Below are 21,172 nucleotides of genomic sequence, written 5' to 3'. Positions count from 1 at the left end.
TATTCCCTTTAGCTCTGTCCAAACAGCTACAGCGGGTACAGATAGAAGCCAGCTGGCTGGGTCCTCATTCGAAGCTCCACAATCAAACCAGGTCGGATTAAAGACGTCAAAGCAGTTTGAGACCTCATGACGCTTTTGGTTTACGTTCGGCCTGTTAAAAACACACCAGAACGCCAGCGTCAGATGCTTCCACTGCGTTAGTACAGTAAGATATTGGGCCAAAAGCTTCTTAAGACGAATGTGATCATAAAGTACATTTCTACAAACCCTTTTAAGCTTAAAAAAAACTAAACTACATTGACTGATTGAATGACTTGTGACAAACTGTCCATGTGCTGTGTAACCCGACTGGTTTAGATCTGTCAGTTTGTCGACATCATTCTGTAAAGAATGCTTATGTTTTAATCTCTTCTGTCTGATGTGCCACCTTCCTGGGTTCCCTTTTCAGTTTCCACATCGTTGTTCATCCTCAGGTGTGTGAAAACACTTGAACGTCTATTATCTCAATATTAAATGGTTATAGGGGAAACTGGAGCCACGTCTTTCCTAATTCTGTCAAGAAGCGCAACATATACTTGAAAGGAATACGCAGGGCTTAAGGTCAAAAATGTTAAAGTGAATTAAAATGTTCATAAACTCTGTGAACATTTAGCAGTACCAACCTAGAAATAAACAGGTCAATATTTGGGGCATTATCAGCGTCTTTATCCGTGACATGGATAACATCCTTCCCCTCACTTCATTAAATCCCTGCAGCCATCTGAAGTCAGCAGGACAGATGTGAGCGATGACTCCGCAGCTTCCAATTACACAGAGCCCTGATTGAATCATGTGGACGCAACAGCAGGGTGCTGTGGAGTCTCTATCTCTGCTAAACCTGTGGGCACTGCTGAGCCGCTGATGATCTGTAAGAGCCGGATTCAACAGAGCGCCCACTCTGGGCACGAGAGAGCAGCTCTTAATTTAACACTTGAACTGAGCGGTGAAGACGTAATGAATGGAAGGCCTTGGTAAGCAAACTGCTGCTGCGCAAAAATGAGAACACAGAAACATTCAATGTTTCCTAAAAAGCTTTAGAGAAAGTGTAATTATGTGGCGAGCAGCAAGGAAGTTCATTCCATTTCTAAAGAAAGCTGGTTGTCTTTACATCTGTACACACTGCATTTGTGCTTTGATCCAAGATTGTGTTTGAACTTTATCAAGTAGTGTATTACTGTGAATCGGAGCAAACTTGAGTTACTCTCTCTTTTCAATTTGTCATTTGAGAATGACTGTCAAGGACTTCAAAGCAAAGGAGAAATGGAGGTGACATGTCGATGCCAATTCAGTAGATAAGACGGTAATCTACAGCACATTCAGACTCCTCTGTAACTACCAAACAAGACGCAGTCCTCTAACTATTTCTCACAAAGTGCAAAGCATCCTCTGCTTTATGGTCTGTTTGACTCTAAATGGACCATCATTTACTAAATGAACTTCATGCTGTATTGAAGAAGACTTGAAACTAGAGATTGAGACCATAAACTCATGTTTACAATGTTTACTGAGGTAATAAATCAAGAGAGAAGTAGAGTCATTTTCTCATAGACTTCTATACAACCAGACTTCTTTTTGCAAACAGAGCCCCTGCTGGTCAGTAGATAGAATGCAGTTCTGCACCGGCTTCACTCGGCAGGACCTGAGGTGACTGCCTGGGTCAGCCGTGTTATCACCAGTGGCCGGGAGGCGGTTTAGAGTAGTGAGTGAGGAGTTAGACAACAGCAGTATAAAACAGACAATAAAAAGGTGTTTAGAGAAAGTGTGAGTCACCACAACCACCAGAGGTCCAGCGTGCAGCAATAACTGCCCACCAAAAATATTATGCAGTTTGCTGCGGCAGAATGAGAGATTATCCGTGAACAGACTCACTCACTCACCCGGCCGACAGCCTGATCCTCCTGGCGGAGATAATGAAAGCAATATGCGTTCACATTTTACACAAAGTGACACGTCTAATAAAGAGTCCTTTTGGCTTGGACTGATTCTTTGCTGGCAGTTGGCATGATGATAGAAAAACAAAAGAAACTGGTGGGATCAGATCATCAATTTGTAACATGGATTTCAGCCAAGGCCGGAGCGTTAGTCTCCACTGAATCATTTAGTGGCACTGGAATACGCCTGCAGCATCAAACCATCGGCCCCGACAGGAAAATGTCGTAAACAAGTATAAAGAGAAAAAAAAGAGGCAGAGAGTAAAACAGAGCATGAAGCTATGCTGATATCACTGTGGGAAGGAGGAGAGTGCTGCCCTCAATGTTCTGCTCACTTTCCACACACACACACACACACACACACACACACACACACACACACACACACACACACACACACACACACACACACACACACACACACACACGACTTTGTTGGGTTTACAATATTTGTTTCGGGGCCGATGAAGGAATTTGTTTTTACTGTGTTGGCTATTGAGCCCGATCCCATCCTTTGTTTCATGTCAGCTGTCACACAGGGCTTTTTACTCGCCAAGCTTTCGTGCACAGCAATGCAATGAGTGCAGCCACCGCCAACTCTCCCACGCCGTCTGTCACTCTTCCACAGCGCTGAGTTCCAGAGCATCAGCAGGCCCTTTGGGCAAGTAACAGATGTTTCACTTGCCAAACTCACTTGTCCAAATTGGCAAATATAGGCCTACTAAAAAGATTAACACAATCGACAGGGATTTGAACAATAGGATATAAAAATAATTCTAAACGTCTTCCACTTTTTATTGTCATCTATAGTGGTTATTTGCGTGTTGCCGTCACCTATGGTGCATGCCGTTTCAACCGCATTCACCACGCCACTGCAACAAAAGCACTGCAAGCAAACAATTAGTCATTCATTAATGCAATCACAACCCTCGTCGGATTACAGTCTATTCAGATAACTCAGGCAAAGGCTGCACCGAACAACAATGACTGGAGAGAGAAACCAATTCCCTCCAGACAGCAACAAGGCCAAAAGGGTGACAGAGAGGGTTTGATCATTTTCTTAAAAAATTCTCATAAAAAAACATGATGGAACAGCTTGAACACAGGCTTGTTTTCTTCCTTAATGCAATGCAGAGCTATCCAATTGTAAAGCGGATACGCTGGATTGATTTAAATAACTTTAAAAGTGCTATACAGGACATTGGGAGCACTTCTATTGCTTCTCGGCATGGCAACAGCTGGAGCCTGCGGCTAGCAGCTAACGTTGCTAACAGTGCTTTTAGTGCAAACTGCGACATCAGTGCTGACAGAGCTAACAGTGTATACCTGAGGGGGAACCGGAAGTTGGGTGCTACGCACTCAGCAGTCCAGAGTGGGGGGCCGTGAGGGGCCGTGAGCCGACCGTTGGGGCACGCTCACAGGCATGAACATGCACTGAAAGCACACACGGCTGGCCCGGCTATGTCAGCAAAGAACAAAGAAGCTCGGATTGCAGCACACACAGAGGGAGAACGACCTCATTCTCTGCTCAGGTAGACATTATACTACATCTTTTTTATTAATATCGATCTAGGAAGAATCAAATCGGGGCTTGGCCCGGGTAGATGTTTAATATGAAATGACTCATCAGGATTAGGGGCAGATCAACGTGATCGGGACATGCCTAGTCTCTTCATGCACTGCATCGGATACTGGCTCCATCCCAAAATCCTGGTTAGCCGACAGAAATCACTAACACATTCCTGACGTTTGTTGCATGTCATTGAGTTGCACCGGGAGCAGAAAGCAAAGACTCAAGGCTGCATTGTGGCGGCCTTGGAAGAGTGTTTGAGAAGTTGGGCAGATTCAGTTCAAGGTCCATGACGTACTCGGGTCCCGAGTGGCCCCGTCTTCCACTGTAAACACAGACGCTATCTGTGCTGGTTTGAGCACCGACTGTTTCCATCCTGTGTAATGAAAGGCTACCCGAAAGGGACTAGATGATTGATAGAGTCCCCACTTTGAGTGAAGACAGTCGAGGCGGCTTGACTTCTTTATTTACACCTTAAATTCATTGCTGTAAAACACCACAACACCTGCCTTCACAGTGAAACAGAGGGGAGTTTCAAGATAGCCGACAGAGGACAAAATGACCAAGCCGGACAATTCCATGTACGTCCTGACAGAACCACAATGGATACAGAACAGGATGGAGAAGACGGTGTCAAACGCAAACTTAACTGCTTCTAAAGAAACATGACAAAGGGCTCTGTGCGGCATGCAGGTACCTTTTGGTTCCCACTCTGTGGTTTGGGGCGATGTCGATGGTGTCGGTGGCCGAGTCGTGGCGGACGGCGAGACCCAGGTCAGCGATGCAGCAGGTCCCGTTCTTCTTCACCAGAATGTTCTTTGACTTCAGGTCTCTGTGCGCGATAGCCGGCTTCCCTGGAGACATACGGTCGTGCGTTCAACAAAAGCCGGCTGACTGCACAGATTTGTAGGAAGATGTGCAATATGTGTATGGGACAAATAGAAGAGTGTGTGTGTGTGTGTGTCTCACCTTGTGTTCCCACTATCTCCATGTGGAGGTGGGCGAGGCCGCTGGCTGTGGACAGGGACAGCTTGATCATGCCCTCCACTGTGACGGTGTAGCGGTTCAGGTAGTCGAACAGGGAGCCGTGCTCGTGGTAATCCGACACCAGCCACAGCTGAGTCCACGTCCCGTTATCTACACACAGACAGGGAGACGAGCGAGGAGACAAAGGTTAACGTCCAAGCTGCTTTCTTCCTGGTTTTGCTCTCCCACAAAGAACTCATCTTATGGTTTGATATAGTGCTTAAATGTTAATGGACATGCAACTTTTGTGATCGGATGCCTCAGTTGTGTCCGCGTATGTGTGTCCACATCCTGATCGGATATATTTTATGGTCAAAAGGTGCGGCTGTAAAACGGTGGATAAAATTTAATTTCCCTTAAACCCCTCACAATAAAAGCCCCATGTTATTTTTGTCACTTACTTTGCAGTATTTATAGACTTGTTTTATTCAAGAATAGCCTCAAACAAAGCTCCGCTCATTCGGAGATACACATTTATATAAATATTTCACAATAAAAGCCCGCTGTTATTTTTGCTGCTCACTCTTCCTCCCTGCAGTATTAGCAGACTTGTTTTATTACAGAATAGCCGCTAACAAAGCTCTGCTAATTCATTAATGAACTCATTTATGAATACATCAAAATAAAAGTCACACGATTCTGTCAATTAAAAGCTTTGTTATTTTTCATCAGCAGGAATTAACAGGACTTCCAGCCCCGGGGTTCCTCCTCTCTTCCCTTTGCTCTCTTCTGTAGAGGAGCTCCAGTGTGGGAGGAAGGTGATGGTTCCTCCCACTTGTTTTAAATTGTCTGGATTGTGCCCACATGCTGTCCACACCTCAATGAGATCCTAACTCAAAGACCATCTCAGCAGGTGGTCTGGCTGATCGGATCCCAGGAGCAACACGGTCCGATCTCAGACGGTACACACTTGACAGTAAATGCGTGATCGGATGTCAAAAGCTGATTAAAAGTGCAGCCACAGCCTTAGTACTGCTTGCCATGAGAATAATGTAGGTTGCTCAGATGTGCCATCAATTGTTTGTAAGTGGTACTTTACGAGTTCTGGAACAGTTTTCAAGAAATATGAGTGCAGTTTGAACTTAATGGGGTGTTTTAGCCTGTGTTCGTAGGTTTTCAACACAAATATCTGTCTATGAAGTGGCAGAGACAGAAGATAATTGAATGTTCTAGAGATATGACCAGGGGTTAAAGTGGGACGGAACAATCCGGAACAGCGTTCAGGCACCTTCGATTAACAAGTAAATAGATCCGATACATAATAATATCAAGCGTGTGCAGCCGCCTGCCGTTCCTTCCAGCTGATGCAATCCAGAAAATAACTCAACAAGTTAGAAAGCAATGTAACCCCACAGTCATTTTCCCCACTGCGCCAGATCTCACTGGGAGGTAATAAATCCACCCTGACTGTTTTCCAGAAATCCAGAAATCAACAGTAACACATATTGATTTTATTTCCCCCTTAAATCAATTTAGATACGGTTGAAGAGTTCAGAAAACAGTGGGATATTTCTGTGATTCAGACAGCTGTGTAGACTACGCTTCACTAAACGCAACACAAAAGCAGTGGGTGTCCGTGAGAGTGATGGCGACTCCAAGGGGCCCAAACGGGGGTCTGTGCCCCCACTAATATTAAGCTGATAATGATTAACAAAACGTCTAAACATGATGAATACGAGTTCTATGGATCGCATTCATTCCATGATTTCTAAGCGGATTAACAGATGTTTATCTGCGGCGGACATCAAACAGGAAGAGAGCGAGTGGCCCTGATTCCACAAATGACTGTGTTCCGACTTGACTGAGTCACGAAGACGGTATTGAAATAAAAAGTCTCATCTACACACACACACACCATAGAGCTCCAACGCGGGCATTGTTTTGTGTAGACGCATCCATACACAGTGTCAACCATAACTACATCATTTTCCCACAGACAGCAACCTGCAAAAAAGTCCCGTCGGCCAGGCTGTAATGAGTGTTCGACCGCCGGAGTGAGGACGTTTTGGTACATTTTTGGGACGGACCTTCAAAAAGGCCTCTTTGAGGATTCAGACTTTGTTTTAAAGTTCAGGTTAGAATTATGTTTAAGTGAGGGTTAGGCAATTAGATGTGATGGTTAAGGTTAGGATTTATGTCAATGAGTGTCCTCACAAAGATATAAGTCCATAAGTACAGTGTGTGTGTGTGTGTGTGTGTGTGTGTGTGTGTCAGAGCAGTCAGACTGTGTGGTAATGTGTGCTTGGCCTTGGCTGAGGACTGTTACTCCCCCACACTGTCTACCAGCCGGTCTATTGACGGTGAACGTCCACCTGCACCGGCTTCACCTTCATCGGCCTGATGAAGATGTTTCTTTACAGGGTTTGGAATTTAAAACGCTTGAATCAACCTTCTTCTTTGTTGGTACTTTAATTAGCCTGCACAATTCAGTAATCTGTTTTCATTCAAGTTATTCTTGTTGGCTCTATTCTGACTCATGTTCCATTCTTCTGTGTGTGCGGTCTGATGTTAAAATCCAGCCTCTCGCCAGCTCTTCCGTGTGTGTGTGTGTGTGTGTGTGTGTGTGTGTGTGTGTGTGTGTGTGTGTGTGTGTGTGTGTGTGTGTGTGTGTGTGTGTGTGTGTGTGTGTGTGTGTGTGTGTGTGTGTGTGTGTGTGTGTGCCTCACCTTTGTTGTCGGCGGCGATGAAGCCCAGGATGTTCTCGTGTCTCAGCATCACGGTCTGGTAGATCTCGGCCTCGCGGAACCAGGAGCGCTCCTCGCGGGAGGAGAAGATCTTCACGGCCACCTCCTCGCCGCGCCACTTGCCCCGCCACACCTCCCCGAAGCGGCCCTTCCCGATGCTCTCCTGGAGGATGATGGTCCTGGCGATGGTCCTCTGGACCAGCAGCGGCAGGCCTGGAGGGAGACGCAGGACCCGGAAAGAAAACGCTTAGAAAGCTGACAGCGAGATGGACAGGGAACACGTTGTTTGCTTTGGTAAACATCTCAAAAGGAGGGAGGTGACGTGGAGGAGCCAGAAGACTCAAAGACTTCTGTTAATAAACCTAAAGCTACAGCATCAGCATGGCTCGAATACTCAGAGAACACCGTTGGAATATTTCCAGAGTAAAGTGGGAGTAACATGAGAAGATGTCAAAAACAATAAAACTATGAAAAATAAAAAGGTCAGAATTAGGATAGCTTTCTGCTCGCAACAGTTAATACATTCACACTTAATGTTGCCTATGCATGTCTGTTTCACCTCAAATATCACTACACCACCGTTCTCATGTGTTTACCGCCGCATGACTGAAAAACAGGAAATGAAAATGAAACCACAAAACAAAAAAAGCACAAGTCAGCAGACCTGTGTAGTGCAGCCATGTGCATGAATCTGTATTACTGCTGCAGTTCACCAATCTTTACAAAACAATGTAAGTTTGTTGGTGAAGTTCAATAGAGCTCGCTCATCTTGCAAATGCATTCGGTCAGTTACATTTTCCAACAAGCAAATAGGTTGAAATACTGCGACAGATGGAACTCTGTCAGATCGCCAGAAACTGCAGATGAGGAAATGACAGCGGAATGAGAAGCCTCCTCCGATTTCAACAGGCACCACACAGATTCAGCACTGGGATTAAAACAGCCCACGCAGCTCTGCCAAAACACACACACACACACACACACACACACACACACACACACACACACACACACACACACACACACACACCGTACCAGTCGCACACACAATTGCATATTGTGAAATATGGTGCAAATAGCTAAAAAGAAAACTGAATCCAAGTCATTGCTTGGCAGCATGTTGGAGGTGCCAGTCTCCACAGAGAGGTGCTAATTCATGGCTAGAATAGAGAACAGCTTTTGCTAGTGCAGTGTTTGTGTGTGTGTGTGTTTATGCAGACGGAATCTGGGCCAGCCAGCCTTTTTAATAGATTTGTACTTGAAGATGTGTGCAGCTGCAGAGTCTGTGCATGTGCGCGTGCGCGCACACACACACACACACACACACACACACACACACACACACACACACACACACACACACACACACACACACCAGTGTGTGCATTCCTAGTCTTCAAAATGTAGTTACAAAAACAAACTAACAATTGAATGTAACAATTTGTAATGCTGTAGTTCTGTTATCCCATTATTGATGTTTTAAACATCCATAGATCCATCATCGTCTGCTAGTCACAGGGACCTTGTTTATTTTGGTTACTAAGAAACAAGTGGAGCTGTGAAGACCGAGCTGGTACCAACGCTGTAATGTGAGTCTCAGCTCTGTGAATCAATGCAGGCACACAGTTGTTCATCTTTGCACACTTGAAGCGGTTTCTTTAGCTGACGGGCAGCTGAGTGTAATCATTGCTATGCTGTGCTGCAGTTTGACCTTTACATCTTAGCATGAATGAACCACAGCACATCAAAAAACTGCAACCTCAATCAAAATGTATTCAATAAGCCTCACGTCACAAGTCAGACTACTTCCTGGCCAGGTGCAGTCACTTCCTGGAGCCCTGACGTCACTGCGAGGTTGCCGGGCGACCGGCTGAGACTCCAGGCACCACAAGTACTTTTTATACTTCTGTTTTTCACACGGATTAAACAAACGGGACGGCGTGGAGGTGCTGGTGGATGGGTGGATGTTGTTACCTTTGGTCAGAGCCCGGCTAGCTGTTTTCTTTATGCTAAGCTAAGCGACTTCATAACCAGCATACAAACAGAGCGGCATCTATCTTCTCATCCCGCTCTCTTCAAGGAAGTGAATACGCATATTCCCCAAAACATTTGCCTCATTGTTTAACTGTCATTGTACCTGATCCAGAGCCAGAGGTGGTCATGTCATAGATGAGGTCCTTCAGCGTCGTTCCCACGGTGATGAAGGGGTGGTCCATGGTAGGGTCCTCTTCGTTGGGCACCCGATGGTGGTGGTGGTGATGGGCGGCGCCCCCGGCCCCCCTGTGGCTGTGGCAAACGTAGAACGCCAGGACCAGCAGCAGGCAGAGCACGCACACGGGGCCGGCGATCACTGCCGCGAGGGCCACGGGCCCCAGAGGGGGAGTCTTCTCAGGGATGACTTCTGGACAGACAGGAGACGGGACACACAGAGCAGGTTAGGAAAGTGAGACGGGGTCAAAAGTTGTGACCTGGTGAGTGTGGAGGGTTACATCTGGCTCGGGGATCTACGCGTGAGAGATCAAGGGAGGCCGCTAACTGTTGGGAGGGTTCACTTTGAGCATACTGACGGCTGGCAAGTGGCAGGGCTGAAGCCACGAGCCAGGAAGCTGACGGGCCAAGTGGTGCGGGGGAACACTCCATCTGCTAGGCTGATGGGAGATTTGGCCTGCAACACACACACACACACACACACACACACACACACACACACACACACACACACACACACACACACACACACACACACACACACACACACACACACACACACACACACACACACACACACACACACACACACACACTCCATTCATCCATCTACTGAAGAGATAGTAGATTAAATACACCTGAAGACAGAAGGCCCAGATGACCTAGAAAACATGAGTCCTGCATAGTTACTACTGTCTTTACCATTGCATGCTGGGATGGATAAACCTGACCTCGGTGTGTATTTCAGGGCCACAGTTAGTGGTTTGGGGGACCCCAGGAAAACACTGTCCTGCCTCACTTTTGACCTTTTGTCTTACTGGGAATGTTGGTGTCTTCAGTGGTATAAGACGAATGCTCCTCAAAACTATAATAGTAAAACTATTAATACCACACAGTAAAAGGCCTACAGTCAAGTTAGGAGAAAAAGAGAGGAATTCTCAGCACAGTGTATTAACATTTCTCACGGTGGAGATTAGATGAATAATAATGAAAGACATTTTTTGTTTTTATATTTCGTGAGTCAAATCTGAATCTTCAACGGCACCAGTAACATTTCTCTGTCGGGTAAATGTAGAGCTACAATGTTTCCTTGTGAAGTAGAAGTACACACTAAGTAGTATACAGCTGAGTTGCATATTTTAAGTGCCTTGGGGGGCATTTCTGTCATTTCTGGGTACAATGAGTTAGAATAGTGACATAAGTCAATATTGTTTATATCTAAACAAAACGAGGCGATCAGTTGGTATGAAAACCTGCAGGCCGTCTGTTCTTCATGGGACTATACTCTGGTTCTTGCCTGGAGCCAAGCCTTTCTGAAAAACTGACACAATGTAAAGGAACTGTGTGTGTGTGTTTTTTTTACCAGGCAACATGTCCAGGTTGGGCTCCTTGTTACAGTAGTCCGTGTTGCAGCACTGCGGGTAAATGCCCGTGTCATGCTTGACGGATGGGGCGCAGATGAAGGGCCGGTCTCGTGGGATCAGCTCGTTGTCGCGCACACACTGCCGCTGCTCGGTGGTCACCTGGCTGCCCGACTTGCGGAGGGCAACGAAGCAGACGCCGTCCGTCGTGCAGCTGGAGTTGGCGCTGCAGCGGTCACAGTAACACTGGAGGGCTGGAGGGAGGGAGGAGAGAGAGGAACGATTGAGACACAATCAAACAAAAGCTCTCGTGGGGCTTCCAACATTTATTTGGCCACCTTTAGTTTTCAGACCTGCAGTTCACTTTTGAGAAAATGTGAAAAGCTTTTCCTCACTGTCCTGAGTTCTGTTTGTCACTAAATTCCAACACATTTCAATCTGAGGCTGAAAGCCAATCAGAGATTTCTCAACCCCACCAAACCCCGCCTCCTCCCCGATGTGTGTGTGTATTGCGTGGGCGTTTGGAGGGACTCTCGCTGAGGGCATGTGAGACGTTACATCATTACACACACACACACACACACACACACACACACACACACACAATAAGCCGGGGAGGACCAGCCCATTATCATGCTGTCATTCATCCCAGCCCGTCTGAGAGCACGGAGCTAACAGCTGACGTAGACCACGGTTCAGGCAATGCTCAGTAAAAATGACTATTGGGCCACGGTGAACTATAACGTGACGTGTTCATGAAATCTCCTAAAATGTAGTTTATGGTGAGACGCTTGAATAAATCCAGTTGTTTGAAGATGTTTTCACAGCAATATAAAATAGATATTATAACTCCTAACACCAGCTCTAAGCAGCTTGTGATAAATCAATAAAACTGCTCATGAAAGTATAGAAATAAGCCCTCTTCATTCATTTGAGTTGCGCATTGTCTTACAAATAACCCCTTTAGATGACGATATTAAAGTAAAAAGATACATTTTGAATTTATGACATCATCTTCGGGACAGTTGGAATGTTTTTTACAGAGGACAGAATCAGCAGTTCAGACTTTCAGAGAAATCTAAAATAGGGCAAGAAAATTGCAGTCGGTGCATCTGTAATTAAAGCTAACCGCTAACAGCGAGTGTTGCTGCTAACAAACAGCTGGAGGAAGAATGAAGCCACAGGTGATGCTCTGGGGTTTCTTTACATGTACTTTCTCCTTTTCTTGTTTCAACTCGTCTGGAAGACACACACACACACACACACACACACACACACACACACACACACACACACACACACACACACACACACACACACACACACACACACACACACACACACACACACACACACACACACACACACACACACACACACACACACACACACACAAGCTCTGAATAATTAACAGGGCACACCGTCTGCAGTGTGTGACATCGACACAGTGCGGCATGTACACCGGTGGGAACGCGCCCCGACGGTGCAGCGTCTTCACGGGGTTTTAAGACGATGAATTATTCAGTAAAAACGAGTGCATTACGCTGCTAAGAAGAGACACACACTGCCAGTCTGAGTATGTTAACGCACTGTCAAAGTCATAGTGAACAACAGGCTCTCTCACTTGTGGAATTCATGGAATAGTCTGGAGGGGAATTCCAGACGGACTAAAAAAAACAACAGCAAAACAACAGCAACTGTGTGTGTGTGTGTAGTGCAAGTTGTAGAGCAGGAAAAAGAAGACGGATCAAGCGGTGGACGACGGGAGACGGCTAAATAAAAGCCAGCTGACACTTGTCTCCTCTGACTCAGCCTCGAAGCAGTCAGATATGTCTGTCTCTACAAACACAACACACACACACACACACACACACACTGCACTGCATGCGTCTCAGATGTCTAGACTACATAACAACTGGAATGTTCCACGCATGTCTTGAAGAGAACCTGCTGACGGGAAGTGGGGCTTCGGTGTCCTGCTGATCTGATGCTCCATGCGCAGCGACGTGCTGACGCAGGTTATGAGTCCACAACAACCAGACGGACCGGTCTCCAGATGAGACAGTGGTTGTTGGTTCTTTTAAATCAGCGACAGTCAAACAAACCCAGCACTTCTTTTATTAACTAATCGTTGCTTTTCTTCCGCCATAGAGTCAGCGTGAGAGCAGCTGGCTCGAGCCGAGCAGACAGATTTTGAGGAAATATATATTTTTTTTATTAAAAAAAGCAGTCACCTGCAGAGATTTCCAATTTCAGCGAGGCCCCAAACAAACAACTGAATGCTTTAATAAAACAACTGAACAATAATCTAAACAATAACACGCCCCCTCCCACTTTTTAATCAAGCTGCAGTCCTGCCAACACAGCAAATTACAGCACTTCTACATATGAGGCGCCTGCAGATAACCCAGAACCCTAGAGACCCTTTTAGACACTAGGCTCGCACGGTATCCATTTTTATTTCTTTTCACACCTCATTTCACCAGGCTATATGGTTTATGACGGTATCTGTATAAACGAGCTGAGCTAAACTTGAAGGAGCGACTTGTAGTTAAAATGAGAATAGCTGGTCCACCTCTGCATCCCAAAACCCGACGGTTGGAATGATAAAGCATGTTTTCTTTTAATAGACACAAATACTACTCTGTTTATCACACCCAGAAGCTGTAAACACCGTCATTATCGTCAGATTTTCATCTTTGTACGGCCCTTAAACACATCACGTGTGACGAACGCTTCCAGTAGAGAGCGCAACCAAAGCTAAGCTTAAAACTGTGAGATTTCATCAAAAACATTTTTATTCTACATGATTATTATTTAAAATGTTGCCACAAATAAACTTACTTTAAACAGATCCTGTAAAAAACATTACATTCTGAGTTCCTCAGCTCAACGAGGAAGCCATGACTAATTCAGCTGAGACCAAATGTCACGTGAAAACAATTGAGTGAATCTTTGACTGAACTGCAGGCTGCTGAGCAGAGTGTAAATATGAATAGCTCAATATTCATAGCACAGAAAGCCTCCATTTCTTATCCAACATTGGTAACACTTGTAGACACTAATGTTGGAAAAATAGATTCCATTGTTTGCCAATTTTCGTAAAAAGAATTATCAAAGAAATTCAACTTGCATTTCTCCTTTTTTTATGATTTATGGCATTGTAATTATGTTACACTGCACAAAAGACATTTGTTGTTGTCTCTAGTTCTAGCCGTGGTTGTGCTGTTTCTATAGAGGCCCAGGACGTTTATATAGGAGTGAAAATCAAGGCAACAGAAAGAAATATGACAGGAGGGAAAGACCTAAAAACATTCTCGGCTTAGTATGAGAAGGCAGACCGACACAAGGCCAGGCTCTTACAACGGGGTCTGACCGAGCCCTCAGCCGGGCTTTAAAGGCACATTTGACGTTGTGAGAAGATGAAACAGGTCAGTCCCGTGATGCCTTTGGGCCCAAAAAGAGTTTTTCCCCATAGACTTATATCGGGAAAGAGACGTCTCTAAATCAGCAGGAACATTGTTTTTAGGGGACTAAACCTCCACGGAACAGGACGGTGGTGAAGAAGAAAGAGGTCAGCTTAGAGCCCTGAAAGCCACACTGAATATTGCACTTACATGCACTGAGTGAGTTCAGTTTGGACATTTGAGAAAAAAAGGAAACCAATTGGTTGATACATCTTTTCTCCTTTGTATATTTAATGTTGCTCCTTAATAAAGCGGATTAATGGGTAGAATACTCTATTATTAAAACAGCTGCAGCCATAACCACAACAATGAGAAATGAGTTGTGAAAGTGGATTTAGTATGCCTGAAAAACGCTCCTTCAAATGGAACTTGAGTCAATATCAAAAAGCGCAGCACACATCTGTCCACTGGAGAACAAATGAAACAGCTCAGCTTTGAAATGCTTACCGATATTTGACAGAAAGAAAACAACGCTGTCAGTATTCAGTCCTACTTCACAATAAAGGCAAGCACACAGAGTTTGGATTTCATCGTATCTCAACCACCTCCACCTTTTCTGTTGGGGCGGGTCAAACCTCCGCCCACAGCAAGCCACCTGGTATTTGGCCTTTGAAAAACATGCTGAATACCATGAACCGAGTCCTAAAGCCAACAACGGGCCAGGCTGAGCCTTTTTATTTCTCTCTCCCCTCCATGCTTTAAATGCACTAGGCTGTGAAATAGACCATAGGGGGAAAGAATGGGAGTGGGCGAAGTGGGAAAGTAGGCCTGTTGTTCATTCTTCAAGTCTAATCCAGAGAGTTTCCAATGATTCAGAGAAAAGGCGCTCTCTGAACACCTCGCAGCCCACAAGTGCACCGGTTCTGAAGAAAACAAGCATTTTAATGGGCTCATGCTGACATTTTAATGTCAATACTTTTGTGCTCGTTTCCAGTTACAAACCCGTTCTGTGTTTAAATGATCAGTAGTACGGTTCAGACTTAAAGATGGAGTTAGTAATGTTGAGAAACCAACAAGACAACGCTAGATTTATGCAGATAAATGATCTGACCTAAAAATCCAGCCCAGTGTTGCCAACTCTTTTCCAATGAAAGTAGCTAGCAGCGCTAGCTCCAACAGTTGTCGCTACGTCTAGCAAGAAAGTCACCAGCACTGACAAGCATGGCAGGGCTATTGTTAGCCATGTGTCTACCTGCCAGTGCGACAGGTAGACGGGTAGGTAGACAGACAGGTAGCCTGTCAGGACAAGCTTATTGCAGCCCTGCGACAGCCACACAATCCAGATGTTTTTCTTTTTTGTTAGCGGATTTGATTCATTGATTGCTGCCGGGATGTAATGAATTAATTTCACTAAGATTACCAACCCTGCCCTTCAGCCTCGGTTACACTCCCAAACGGACGTGTACATGGACAGCTACGGGCGATAAGTTGGAGATAGTCGGTAGCCGGACGTCCCAAAAAGAGCGTGTGCTTACATCAGGCATGTCCAAAGTCCGGCCCGCGGGCCAATCACGGCCCGAGGTCAGATTTTATACGGCCCGCGCCTTCTGTCTTAAAATGCATTATTTATGGCCCGCCAGCACAGTCAAAACGGAATGAATAAATCATACAAATTCAACATGCAATTCCTCTTTTCACCTCATGGTGGCAGCACCACTCTGTAACTGTCAGGCTTTTTTTAATTGTCTCTGACCCTTCAACTGTCATGGCTACGGCAAGTAAAATAAGGAAAGTCGATACCGAGGGCCGCCGCTTTCATAGTTTTTCACCGAAAACCGAAACAACTGTGTCTGCCTAGTTTGTCATGAGACTGTTGCCTTGTTTAAGTGATATAATGTAAAGAGACACTACGAGAAAAAACATGCTAATACTTCAACAAGCTATCAGAGAGCAACCGTGCGACCGTGAAGCAACTCCAAGATAACTTGGCCACACAGCAGCGGTCTTTTTCACGGGCCCACGAGTCAAATGCATACCTGCAAACGTGTTGCTTTTCAGCGAAATTAGCCGTTTTGAATGAAAATATATCATCCACGTGATCCGTAGATGTTTCCTCTTTAGGGGGGGGGTCATCTGGCCAGCCAGCGTTTCTCAGATTGGATTGAGACGAGGAAAAAAGGTGATGACGTGATCTTCGCAATAAAACATCTTTGATGTGTCGAGTCTTGGCCAATCAGCGTTAAGATGTCTACACCGTCTTTCCCTCCGTTACAGTTCAGACTTGCTCGGTTAAGGATAACGTCCACTGCATGCGGAACTTTGTTTGTTAACATTCGTCATTATCGCGATTTAGGAGGAAAAAAAACGTAACGCGATGAAACATGCCCGGTTCAGTTCACGCGGCCACTCGTTAACGTTAAACCGGAACACCGGCGGATCTGCTGGCAGGTTGTTGTTTTTTTAAATCAAAGTAGAATGAGGATGATTTCGTGGTGACAATAACTTTTAAGACCACGATGATGAGGCCCAGATACTGATGAGATGATGAGGTCAAAGAGCTTCAGGGAGAGGACGCTGTTTGTGTAGCGCAGCTTGATGCAGGGCTGAGATGTGAAGGAGCTGGGTCTGGATAAAGGTGGAGCTGGGCCTGGATAAAGGTGGAGCTGGGCCTGGATAAAGGTGGAGGTCTACTCTAAACAGACGCGAGTACAGCTTCCTGCTGTCGCAGTGTTTTAGAAATATTGATAAGGCAGGGTATGCTAAATGCTGCCTCTGCTCCAAGGAGATGAACTACAGTAACAAGGGCTCACGTGCCCTCTCATCACACTGCCAGACACTGTTCACTGTGATGACCACAGCCAGGGTACTTCCGGTCCCAACAGGGCCCTGAAGTAATGATAGAGAGGGTTAAGGTGCCTGTATCTTCATTTCAGCAGGTTGCTAATGCAGAGGTGTGTATAGATCACAGCTATTACTTTACTCTTCATTCTAATTTAAATAATTGAACTGGATTGAATGCATATTAATTGCAAATAGAAGATAGGCCACAATTCTAACAGCTTTACAGTAACAGTGGAAGTTAATACAGTAACGGGGTTCAATGAAAACTAATCACTTTATTTGTACAGGCGATGGTTCTCGCTACTCTTGCTATCTTTGTTTTTAAATGACAAACTTTTGAAAATGAGACCTCGTTCTCAATGGATTTTGTCTACATAAAAGGTTAATAATAATAATAGATTGAAAAAAAACTATCCAGCTGTTCAACCAGAGCTGAAATACTGATTAATAACTGAATAATAAATTGGTTTTTTGCTTAAAGTAAATGTCTTATCACTTAATTTTCTTCTCAGAGTACACCAGAATGCTACATTTTAAAGATCATATTTAAAATAAAATTATCCCTGCTGTGTCATTGAAAATATAATTCTTAAATAATAGTGTGTATGTATAGGCAACTTGTATTGTTTAAAATAATGTCAGCAGGGACTGTTGGCCCTTGGGCATCTTCACATTATCAAATCTGGCCCTCTTTGAAAGAAGTTTGGACACCCCTGGCTTACACCCTCTGATGACGACATTTATGTCACGCGGACCCTCGTGGGCGAGCTGAGTATCCGGCTTTGTAGTTCATAGTTTGGTTCGTGTCAACAACGTGGACTCTTAAATTATTGATATGATTTTTTAATGTTTCAGACTGTTCAGAACGGTCAGTTTACGTCATAACAAATATAGAGAATTAATCAATTAGTTGGAGGACCAAGACTCAACTAACAATCATTTTGATAACCAATTCATATTGAAGTTGATGAACTGAACGACATGCTCTCGTTTCAGGTTCTTAAATTTGGTGACATGCTTCTTTTCCCTGCTGAACAGGACACTGTTTAATTCACTAAACGGTTAATCAATTCTTAACTCAAGCTACATTTGCTAAATGTCTTTTCTAAAGGGTTAAGCTTTCCCATGGTCTTCATCAATGGATAGTCTAGTCAGATAAAGGAATGTTCCTCTGAAATGTACTACAAGTACCAGAATATATTTAAAGTAAGTACTGAGCTAGGTGCAAACCATATGGTTTATTACAGTAACCAAATAATCATTGTATGAACTATTCTGTGTGGGGCTGCAATCAACCATTACTTTAATTATTAATCTGCCAGTTATTTTCGCCATTCATCATTTCCCTTCTCCGTGCTCTACACTGGCTCCCTGTAAGAGCTCACATCCAGGTTCAGACTCTGGTGCTAGCCTACAGGGCAGTGAAAGGAACAGCTCCTTCCTATCTCCAGGCCATGGTCAAGCCCTACACCCCCGCCCGACCACTTCGCTCTGCTACCTCGGGGCGACTGGTTGCCCCGTCGCTCAGAGGTCCCTGCGGCCGATCGACCCGGTCACGGCTGTTTTCTGTCCTGGCCCCACAGTGGTGGAACGAACTCCCCACTGACGTCAGGACAGCAGAGTCGCTGCCCATCTTTCGGCGCAGGATGAAAACTCACCTCTTCAAGAAGTGCTACCCTGAGCCTTCCACTCAGCACTACTTAAACTATTCTAGTATTAGTTTGTTGCACTTATTGTATTCGTATTGGTTTGTTTCTGCACTGTACTTTTGCTCTGGTTCATGCTCTTAGATACCGTTTTATAGCCGCGGAACGCGCTGTGCATTGTTGGCCGCGCAGTAGCCAGGCAACGCAGGAACAATACATGACAAAGCTGCCCGTCGGCAGAGGCCGAACCACGTTAATCCCTCCACCCCGCTTCTCTCTTCCTCGCCTAGCGCTCCCTCTTTATTAACACTCTCCCTCCCTCCCAGTCTTACAACAATAGAAGGGAAAATGCAGAGACGAGAGTCAAGAACAAATAAAAGAAATGTACAAGCTGCGAGTCAATATTTCAAGACACAAGCATGAAATGAGTTTGGTGTAATCTGCTTGGCTGTGGTAGCGTTTCCTTCCAGCCCGGCGTGGGATTGCTGCGCTAGCTCCTCCGAAGTTCATGCAAATCACCGTCCCAGGTGGACGGGGCTCTGGGCTTTGCACCCCTGGGGAAGAGATGGGATGTTTCCTTCAGCGGACTGCTGATGGGGATGATTTGTAAAGGACACATTGGTGCTGGGTCCATCAGTAAGGTCCGCGGAATCTGAGAGAAGTGTGTGTCTATGAGTAGGCGGGTTTGAAACGCAAGTTTTATTTCAACAATTGCAAAAACTACAGCGTTTAACACAGCCAGAAGCTGTAAAATACACCATTGTCATCAGATTTTCATCTTTCAGATGGGCCTTGAACGCATCATGTGTGACAAAGGCTTTGGTCCAAAAATGTCTTGTTCTCACTGAAAATTTCACAAATTCTGTAAAAAAAAAAAAAAAGAAATTGGATTTATAGATTCCATTTCTTTCAAATCTTTGTAAAAAAAAATCAAAGAAATTCAACTTTTCTTATGATTTATGGCATTGTAACTGTGTTGTACTGCACTAAATACCTGTTTGAGTTCTGTCTGCTTCGAGCCATGATTGTGTTGTTTCCATAGAGGTTCAGGACTTTTATGTGGGAGTGAAAATCAAGGCCCCAGAGAGGAAAATGTGAAGGAAGCAAAGAAGACACGCCACTAAACTGCTTGGGGCTCAGAGGGTTACGCAGTACTGGCATTGGCCAGTCGTTGATCCACACTAAATACAATCTCTTTGTCGGCATCATTAAATTCAGTGGGCTGTCATCGGCGCGTACCATGGGTTAAGTATCAGAGAGAAAGAGTTATACAACCGGTATTTAATCAGGACGTCTCATTGAGCTCAAGATCTCTTTCGTAAGTGAGACACGAGTATGACAGATAGACAAGAAAAGGACATTCAGCTTCAGGGCCAATCGCAGACACTTTGGAAGTTAAAAGCTTAAAATCAGCCGGTAGGATGAGACTTCAACATTCCTCAAATCCTCTGTTATTCATTCCATTTATAACAAGTGCTATTTGCTCTGAAAAGCTTTTATGCTTGAGGAGAGAAGGTCTGTGCCGGTGGACAGGATGTAGTTATCTTCTCGTTGCCATTGACGACTATTCATATGGTCCACGACTCCACGGCGACGAGGACGATGTTTGTCTCCGGAGATGCACAACCAGAAGAAAAACCCGACAGATTAGCAGAGCGGTGACAACGAGGACATATAGCACAAATATAAGTTATTAAAGGGCGTAGCACTTTGACACAAGCAGAATGCCGAGCACCGTTAATATCCAGCCATCATATACATCTATGATATTGTTAGTTGCAAAAATACTTTGCTGACACACTCTTTGTACATCGTACTTTTACTTTTTTACTTTTTGTAAAATGTTCAGTTCATGTTCAGACTGAATCTTATACTGTATAAAAGTGGACGTAGTTGTCGCCATCTTGGATTATGGGCGTCGACCAGTCAACGGAAGTTATGTTCTGACTGAGGAGGAGAGACGTGGAGACGCCGCATATGGCGCTAGTAGTGACCTGTCAATCACAGTAGCCCCCCCCCCCCCCCCGGCTTTATGGTCTATTTGACTCTAAATGGACCATAATTTACTAAATGAACATCACGCTGTGTTGAAGAAGACTTGAAACTAGAGATTGAGACCATGAACTCACGTTTACTGAGGTAATAAATCAATCTGTGTCCCAAGGGGAGCCTTGTTCAGATGTCTTCTAATTCTACACCACAATCGGCAGAATGAGAACGCTGATGAAACCACTTCTGCATTCATTCAGACCTAAAAGTCATGAAAGAATTCACTTCTGCAAAGATTTGCTACTTTGGTTTGCAAATCCGGCTCTTGAGCTACGGCCAACATATCAAAATGGGGAAGTGATCATATGGGATTTGGGAGTCCACTCAAACATGCAGCGCTACGACTGTCCTCTGAGGTACATTGAGCTTTCCCCACAGCCTTCGATCCTACGCGTTCATCAGACACTGGG

General features: G+C 44.9%; 1 protein-coding gene across 1 annotated transcript in view; it reads right to left on the bottom strand.

Annotated features, from left to right (window-relative positions):
- Window positions 1-21,172, bottom strand: part of tgfbr1b (transforming growth factor, beta receptor 1 b) — a gene marked incomplete at its 5' end in the record, with an annotated part of 52,159 nt that overhangs the window by 15,140 nt on the left and 15,847 nt on the right. The window contains 5 exons of the mRNA XM_079181420.1: window positions 4,238-4,394; window positions 4,510-4,677; window positions 7,233-7,463; window positions 9,388-9,648; window positions 10,822-11,073. Coding sequence (XP_079037546.1) covers window positions 4,238-4,394; window positions 4,510-4,677; window positions 7,233-7,463; window positions 9,388-9,648; window positions 10,822-11,073 — 1,069 coding nt within the window. The remainder of the gene's footprint in view (window positions 1-4,237; window positions 4,395-4,509; window positions 4,678-7,232; window positions 7,464-9,387; window positions 9,649-10,821; window positions 11,074-21,172) is intronic.

This window comes from Pholis gunnellus, assembly GCF_910591455.1.
Source record: "Pholis gunnellus genome assembly, chromosome: 20".
Taxonomy (NCBI): Eukaryota; Metazoa; Chordata; class Actinopteri; order Perciformes; family Pholidae; genus Pholis; species Pholis gunnellus.
The sequence above is the reverse complement of the archived record's forward strand: the minus strand, read 5'-3'. Positions and strand labels throughout refer to the sequence as shown.